We start from the raw sequence: 8924 nt of genomic DNA on the forward strand, positions 1-8924 counted from the left end.
GCCTCATGTCTCCGTGAAGAAAGGATGTTACTTTTTAAGATGGTTTTATTTCCTTTTTCCAGATGACTCGTGTCGCTGCAACAATAACGCCAGAGAAGGAACAAATTCTGATGGAGAACAAACCTGCTGAGTCACTCAACGCTGCCTCCAGGTAAGATGTTGTCATTGTGGCCCATTGCCACCATTATACCACACATGCTAGGATGTTTGTTTACATGACGTAAGTGTTGAAACTGGGGCTAGTTCAAACAAGTGGAAGATCCGTGGGAGAAGCCCGCATTGTTTGTGCTCTGTCTTTATCAGCGTGTTCTTTATTTGTCAAGGGCATCATGGCGGCGTTGACGGCTTTTGACGTAGCGCAGGGGTCTCAAACTCAATTTACCTGGAGGCCACTGGAGCTAGGGTCTGGGCAAGGCTGGGCCGCATCAGGTTTTCCAAAAAAAAACAAAACACATTTATTAAAAACAGAAAAATATACAAACTTTTTCAGTGCTTTGGTTCCGATTTTCTACAAGAAAAGCTCTGATAAAACATTCCACTGTTCTCAAATATCTTCATTTTTATTTTTCTGCACAAAATAAGATGAAAAATTAATGAAAAAATCAAGAATAAAGAAAATCAATCAGTAATAAATATAATAATAATAATAAAACATAAGAAACCACATATAGTTGGTGGGTAGACAAATTATTTTTTCAAATTAAAATGAACAAAGCATTATTAGAGCCCTGTAGACATGACAAAACACGACTATAGTCACATTTATACTTTTTTATTTACAACATATTGCGCAACTGCAGGGTCTTGAGACACATGCTAACTCGCAAACTAGAGAGCTAGCGACCTAAACGGTAGCCTTCAAGTTATTTCCTTTAAACTTAAATAGCCAAAAACTTACCACTTCCACACGAATAGGGAGGATAACTATTAACAGTTATTTAACCTTTAACATGAACATTAATCAAACGTAATAATTTTTTCTGGGTACATGATACCATACAGCATCCATATCAAACTAGTGTCCTGCGGGCCACATTTGGCCCGCGGGCCGCGTGTTTGAGACCCCTGACGTAGTGGGTAGCAGAGGTGTAGCATATGACGGCAGTTTTGAAGCTACGAGGCCATCCTTGATTACTGACAGGCACTTGTAGTTTTGCAGCTCATGAATAGACACTTTTTCATGTTTTCATGACAGGTGTCCAAAGTGTGGGCCGGGAGTCATTTGTGGCCTAAGGTTGATTTATTTATTTTTTTAATGATACATTGGAAAATAGAATTTAACAAGAACATATTGGAAATATGTGTTGATGTGTGTTGATGAACACAGTATACATTCATTCATTTTCTACTGCTTATCATCACAAGGGTCACAGGGGTGCTGGAGCCTATCCCAGAGGCGGGGTACACCCTGGACTGGCAGCCAGCCAATCACAGGGCACATATAGACAAACAACCATTCACACTCACATTACAGTATACAGTAGTACCAAAATATTTTCCCCCCATTTTTATTTTATTTTTGAAATAATCTTCAAAATGTTATTCTTGTAATATTATGGTTTAATCCCCATAATATTTTGGTGTCCTTCCTATAATTCCTATATAAATTATATTACATAAATTAATAATTATTATTCCTATATAATTTTATTTCTCCACAACCTAATTTCCCAAAAATGACAAAAAAAAATTCTCAAGTTTGTAATTTTTGTAATGTTAGAACTTTTTCCACAACCTAATTCTATCCATCCTCATTTTCCTCATAACATTCAAATTTTTTTATTCTTGGAAAATAATATTTTTTTAGTTAGAATATCCCTCAGGCCAACAAAAGCAACCATCCACAAGCCACAAATGGCCAGTGGACCGCACTTTGAACACCAGTGTTGTTGATGTATGGCGATGCTGCGGAATGGGAATGTGGAATGGGAGCTGGAGTTGAATAACTGCGCTATGGCTGCAGACCCACGCTTCTTTCTGCAGGTTAACTTTGGGTGGCAGGAAATGAAAGATGGCTTCTTGGCTCGCCGCCACTGCCCCAAAACTGTATCTTGTGATGGTACGGTCAATCACTTAACTGAGTTAGGGCGGAGGCGCTCACATGCGAGCCCGCGGAATGTGTATGCACGGAAAGCAGGCCCGACGGACGCGTGACGGCACATAAAAGACAACTGACGACGTGTTAAGAGTTGCAAACTGCAGGGGAAAAAAGGCTGATCTGCTCCGTGCGCCGCAGGATTGTTTATTCCTCCTTGCAGGCTTGCGGGAGCTCAAGTATTCCTGGTCGGGTTGCCAGCTGAGAGTCGAGGGAGGAGACTTGCCGGAATGTTTTTTTTAAATCCCAGTTGGCTGCAGATGATCGTTTGCGTGGCCACCGCTCCGTGTCATTTAAAGCTTCTTTTGCTATGATCCTCAGCTTCCCAGAGGGACGCTCGTCCGACTGCAAAGAGAAGTCTGCCGAATGCGAGCGTCGCCCTCCTCCACCCAAGACGGCGTGTGGACCCAGGAGGAAGCCGCCGCCGCCCAGATGCCCCGAGATCAACCCCCACGAATCCCAACGTTGCACCCCGACCAGCGACTCCTGTAAGGCAGAGGGCAAAGAGCCGGTGGACCATCGGCCTCCAGCGTCCGTCTCTAGCAGGACGCCAGCCACCATGGAGGCACCGCGCTCGCCTTCGCCGCACTTTTCCCCGCAGAGACTCAGCGACAGGCCTCCCACGTATCTGCTCGACCAAGACTCGAACGGGTAACGTTTCTTCTTGGAAGAATCCCACATGAAAGCCGCAAGACACGGTGCTTTAGCACATGCACCGATGAACACATTTGTATTATTTGCTTATTAGCCATATTTCATTGTACATTTATTATTATTATTATTATTATTATTATTATTATTATTATTATTATTATTATTATTATTATTATTATTATTATTATTATTATTATTATTATCAGGGAAGTCCAAACACTTAATAAAAGTCTTTTATTAATATCAACTATACCCTTTTTTTTTCTCCCCTTATTTTTATTTAGTTTTTTTATTATTTTATTTATTTTCCATATATTTAAACTTTCTTCTTAAATAATCATAAATTTCACATAATATTATGACTTTATTCCCAAAATATTATTTCAATTTTTTTTCTTTTTTGTTTAAAAAAAAACGTTTTTAATATTTCAACAAATTTTATGCTACTCAAATGACATTTTTCCTCACAATATTATTCTGGTAAACTTTTTTCATTTCATTTTATGTGCTCCTGGATTTTGTAAAAAATTCTCAAATTCTAAATTTTTTTTCATAGGTCCCAGTTTTCCTGTTTTGGGCTGCGTCGGAAAAACTTTGACTCAGTTTTCATACGCCCCCATTCTCCTATGATCCAATTTTTTGAGAATTATTGCTGAAATTTTGCATAGTTTTTGATATGCTGTGGTTTTTGTTAAAAAAATGTCATCCATTCTGGTTTGCATCCAATCTTTTGTCGCAAATTTCAATCTTTGTATGTGAAAACGAGCAGCGGTTAACTTATTTTTCCACTTGTGACGTTCTTATGATGTTTGAGCATCACCTGTGGCGTTCATAAAGGTTTGGCGAGTTTGTCACTTGACAGTGAATGTCTTTTTAGAAGACTCCGTCGATGAATCTGTTCTCATTTTTCCCTCCAGGGTGGAAAATGTGAGGGCCAAGCCAAGCAGCGTGGTGAAGAAAGTGCCCGTCAGGGTGCTTCGCTCGGAGGGAATGCCGGATAAAGAGAGCGGCGGTCCTGACATGAGCAAGCTGGCTAACGTGGGAGGCGGTGGGCAGGACTCTGTCTTCCTGGCTTTCAGCCGACAGAGACAAGCAGACGGCGTGTCTTCACCTCAGAAGCCCCCAAAAGACCCCGAAGTGACCCCTGTGGGCCAGCAGAACGCTTCCAAGCAACCGCAGCCCACAGCGCAGTCGGGCATCGACGATGATGTGAATACCGCGCCGAGAATATCCGAGGAGCGTAAGCGGGAAGAACTCGCCCGGGACATCATGGACAAAGACAAGTCGCTGGCTGACATTCTGGACCAGAGCAAGATGAAGACCACCATGGACTTGATGGAGGGCATCTTCCCTCAGGGGGAGCTGGAGGGAAGCCACCAGCGCAGGAAAGCATCCTCCAGAGCCGCGACCGCACGGCCTATTGATGAAAGGTCAGCCTCCACTTTTGGCAAAATATGGCAATTTTTTTGGTGCCACTCGTAGGAAGAGTTCATTTAAGAAGATTCAAAGTTGCCAGGTGCTTTTAGCAGGTCTAACATTCAAATCCATTTAATATACTACAAATATAGTGCTATGAAAAAGTTTGGGCACCCCATCAATATTTAGTAGATCCTCCTTTTGCAGGAATAAATGCTTTCCAATGAGGGTCTGGGTTCTGGTTGAAGGTATTTTGGACCTTCTTCTTTCCAAAACATCTCCAGTTGAGTCAGGTTTGACTCAGTAATATCAAATGTCTCACATTGGATGTAAGTTTTTGAAACAAAATACCCAGAATTTGAAACAAAAAATATTTTATGCTGTTTTTATTTGTTGTTGCCAGACGTACAGTAGTTCCAAGCATGGAAAAAAATCACACCACAGATTTTCAATAATATTTAAGTCTGTGTATCCAGCCCTGACGCAACTTCAACTTTGTCACTCATTCTTCAACACTGTTGGCAACAATCTGCTGATACTGATACTTTATATAGTTTTTACATTTATAAGATTACATACATATTTTCAGTGATTTATTGTAATTCATTCCTGTTTTATTATTTATAATTTCTAACATTCTATTTTAGTTTTTATAAGTATTTATTTATGTATATAAAGTATATATACTAACTAAAGTGCTGTTTCTTCTTGGACAGCTGTGTTGTAAAAATTTAATTTAACAAGAAAACTCAAAACAAAAACAGCTAAAATTTGGAAAATAAAACATTTTTTTTTAAAACATCTTAAGCAATTTTCCAAGAATAGTCAAAATAGGGGAATTGAAAATTAAAAATTGAATTAAACAAGAAAACTCAAAACAAAAACAGCTAAAATTTGGAAAATAAAACAAAAAATTTTTAAAACATCTTAAGCAATTTTCCAAGAATAGTCAAAATAGGGGAATTGAAAATTAAAAATTGAATTAAACAAGAAAACTCAAAACAAAAACAGCTAAAATTTGGAAAATAAAACAAAAAATTTTTAAAACATCTTAAGCAATTTTCCAAGAATAGTCAAAATAGGGGAATTGAAAATTAAAAATTGAATTAAACAAGAAAACTCAAAACAAAAACAGCTAAAATTTGGAAAATAAAACAAAAAATTTTTAAAACATCTTGAGCAATTTTCCAAGAATAGTCAAAATTTTAAGACCTTTCTTCATGATTAGCGATGTCCGATATTGGCTTTTATCGTCCAACACTCAATTTCCGATAGCGACATCAGCCGATACTGATAGAACATGACGTATATGACATATATGTGACATATCTCCTGTGGTGGAATAAACACATACTGTGTGTGTTGTTAAAATATCAGGTTTCATGATCAGGGGAGGCGGTGCGGCGGTCGAGTGGTTAGCGCGCAGACCTCACAGCTAGGACACCAGGGTTCAATTCCACCCTCGGCCATCTCTGTGTGGAGTTTGCATGCGTGGGTTTTCTCCGGGTACTCCGGTTTCCTCCCACATTCCAAAAACATGCTAGGTTAATTGGTGACTCCAAATTGTCCATAGGTATGAATGTGAGTGTGAATGGTTGTTTGTCTATATGTGCCCTGTGATTCCAGGATGTACCCCGCCTCTCGCCCGAAGACAGCTGGGATAGGCTCCAGCACCCCCCTTGTGAGGAAAAAGCGGTAGAAAATGAATGAATGATCAGGGGAAAAAAAAATCAGATACCGATATCGACCGATTTTTATGCTGATATCGGGCTGATACTTATCAGACATCCCTAATCATGATGAATGATATTATGAGAAATAATGATTAGAATATTTGCTTGCGGAAAAAGTGGTAGAGTAGTTTAATGAGAATAAAGTCCAAATATGCTAATTACGTTAGCATATTTGCTGAACCATGGAACTCCCACGTCCATAGCTGACATAGCGTTATTTTCAGATGTGCAGTGAAGCCCTCTCCCGCTACGCTCACCATCTTTATGAAAATGCTTGCAGGGAAAAGGAGGACAGTACGGCGGGTGCGGTTGCCATGGTGACCAGCTCGGCATACTATAGTACGTCAGCCCCCAAAGCCGAGCTCCTCATCAAGATGAAAGACATGCAGGAGCAGGACGAGGATGAGGAGGACGAGTTAGACATGGACCTGGCCAACAAGAAGGTATGAATGATGACGCTGTGACTTCAAACATCAATGGCGAAGCCCCTCAATGGCGGCAGAGGCAGCGGGGAGTCCGTTATCAATTTGATGTCGTCTCTGCGGGCTTTTTGTGTCCGAGCAGCAAGAGCTGATCGACAGCCTGAGCAAGAAGCTGCAGGTGCTGCGTGAGGCCCGCGAGAGCCTCCAGGAGGACGTGTTGGACAACAACGCTCTGGGGGACGAGGTGGAGGCCCGAGTCCAGCAGGTGTGCAAACCCAACGAGCTGGACAAGTTCCGCATGTTCGTGGGGGACCTGGACAAGGTGGTCAGCCTGCTGCTGTCTCTGTCAGGCCGCCTGGCCAGAGTGGAGAACGCCCTCAACAGTCTGGATGAGGACGCCACGCCCGACGAGAGAGTACGTACATGACTCTGCTGTTTTTAACCTGGGAGGCTTTCGTTCCTTTTGTAAAACTTTTATTTATTTACTTAAACCTTGACTGTTTAAGGTTTAATTATTTGTCATTACATTTTTCACATTGTATGAATAGATTTTATGTTTTTTTGTATTTACTTACTTTCTTATTTAGTGATTTTAGTTTTTGATATATTTATTTGTATGTATGGTATTTTTTTTATCATATCATCATTTCATAGTTCTTTTTAAAATTACTTTTATTTTACTTATTTAATAACATTTTACTTTATATTTTTATTTTATTATATTGAGTATATTGATTTTTAATACATTTTTAATAACTTGATTTGTTTTCTTAATTATATTTCATTTAATTTTTAAACCTATTTATAATGTTTTCATTTTTTATTTCACCTTAATTATTTTATATTTTTATTATTTATTCATTCATTCATTTTCTACCGCTTTTTCCTCATGAGTGTCGCCGGGGTGCTGGAGCCTATCCCAGCTGTCTTTGGGCGAGAGGCGGGGTACACCCTGGACTGGTGGCCAGCCAATCACAGGGCACATATAGACAAACAACCATTCACACTCACATTCATACCTGCGACCAATTAACCTAGCATGTTTTTGAAATGTGGGAGTACCCGGAGAAAACATGCATGCATGTGGAGAACATGCAAACTTCACACAGAGATGGTGGAATTGAACCCTGGTCTCTGAGCTGTGAGGTCTGAGTGTAACCACTAGACCGCCGTGCTGCTATATTTTTATTAATATTTTCTAAATTAAAAAAATTTAACTTATTTCAGGCAGCACGGCGGTCGAGTGGTTAGCGTGCGGACCTCACAGCTCGGAGACCATGTTCAATTCTACCCTCGGCCATCTCTGTGTGGAGTTTGCATGTTCTCCCCGTGCATGCGTGGGTTTTCTCCGGGTACTCCGATTTCCTCCCACATTCCAAAAACATGCTAGGTTAATTGGCGACTCCAAATTGTCCATAGGTATGAATGTGAGTGTGAATGGTTGTTTGTCTATATGTGCCCTGTGATTGGCTGGCCACCAGTCCAGGGTGTACCCCGCCTCTCGCCCCAAGAGGGATAGGCTCCAGCACCCCCTGCGACCCTTGTGAGGAAAAAGCGGTACAAAATGAATGAATGAATGTATTATGGAGTTATTTAAATATATTTTAATTCTAACCTTTATAACAACCTTATTTTTATCAAATTAATTTTATTCAAACTATTTTTGCTCCCTTGTGCCGCTCAAAGCGTCTTATGTTTGCGTCATCCTGCAGCGCACGTTGACGGAGAAGAGGAAGCTGCTGATCCGGCAGCACGAAGACGCCAAGGAGCTGAAGGAGAACTTGGACCGGCGGGAGGGCGTGGTCTTCGACATCCTGGCCAGCTACCTGCCGGAGGACGGCATGGCGGACTACGAGCACTTTGTCAAGATGAAGTCGGCGCTCATCATCGAGCAGCGCAAGCTGGAGGACAAGATCAAGCTGGGCGAGGAGCAGCTCAAGTGTCTGCTGGACAGTCTGCCCATGGAGCAGAGGTTGTCCTTCTGAGGGACAGCTGCACTTGCACCCAGTGTCCGGCAGAGGGCGCCACAGACCAGACCAGTCTGTGTGGAATGTCCTTAAAGCCTTTTTTCTTTTCTTGTCAAGTTTTTTTAGTAATTTATTTGTAGCCTTTTGGATCGGCACAGGAGGGTGACAGTATTTTTTTTTAACTTGAAGCACTCGGAGTGTCACTTCCTGGTGTGCGGGGTGGTGACCATACGTATTTTAGCAGCTGGCCCAATATTTCACTTTTTTTTATTTTCACTTAGCTTTATTTGGTATTAAAATGACAACATCTGTGCTAGTTTTGGGATGTTGACGGATACATGTTGCACTGCGAGCGTAATGGCTGCCATGTTCTTGCTGGATAAAATAGCATGGCTGTAGACTCGGCTAATCTTCAGCTGATGACGTCATTGCAGTGCAACTCGGCGACCTCCTCGCTTTCAGTTAAAACGTGCATCGTCATTTTGATATCATATTCATCATGAATCCTCTCCTCAGCACTATCGCAGCCTTGACTCCTGCTAAGCAACGTCTGCACTGTATTTGTTTAGCGACACTTCCTGCCCCTCCCTGAAGGTAACGTATGGTTGAGTCATGGTAAATGAAGCAGGACCGTATA

General features: G+C 41.2%; 1 protein-coding gene across 6 annotated transcripts in view; it reads left to right on the plus strand.

The window, feature by feature from the left end:
* shroom2a (shroom family member 2a) overlaps positions 1-8924 on the plus strand; it is a 47716-nt gene that overhangs the window by 38371 nt on the left and 421 nt on the right. For all 6 annotated transcript variants that reach the window (XM_058073663.1, XM_058073664.1, XM_058073667.1 and 3 more), the window contains 6 exons: positions 63-151; positions 2417-2746; positions 3667-4179; positions 6179-6341; positions 6463-6735; positions 8033-8924. The exon at positions 8033-8924 is cut by the window's right edge and continues 421 nt beyond it. In XM_058073663.1, coding sequence (XP_057929646.1) covers positions 63-151; positions 2417-2746; positions 3667-4179; positions 6179-6341; positions 6463-6735; positions 8033-8305 — 1641 coding nt within the window. In that variant the 3' untranslated portion in view covers positions 8306-8924. The remainder of the gene's footprint in view (positions 1-62; positions 152-2416; positions 2747-3666; positions 4180-6178; positions 6342-6462; positions 6736-8032) is intronic.

This window comes from Doryrhamphus excisus, chromosome 5 (genome assembly GCF_030265055.1).
Source record: "Doryrhamphus excisus isolate RoL2022-K1 chromosome 5, RoL_Dexc_1.0, whole genome shotgun sequence".
Classification (NCBI taxonomy): Eukaryota; Metazoa; Chordata; class Actinopteri; order Syngnathiformes; family Syngnathidae; genus Doryrhamphus; species Doryrhamphus excisus.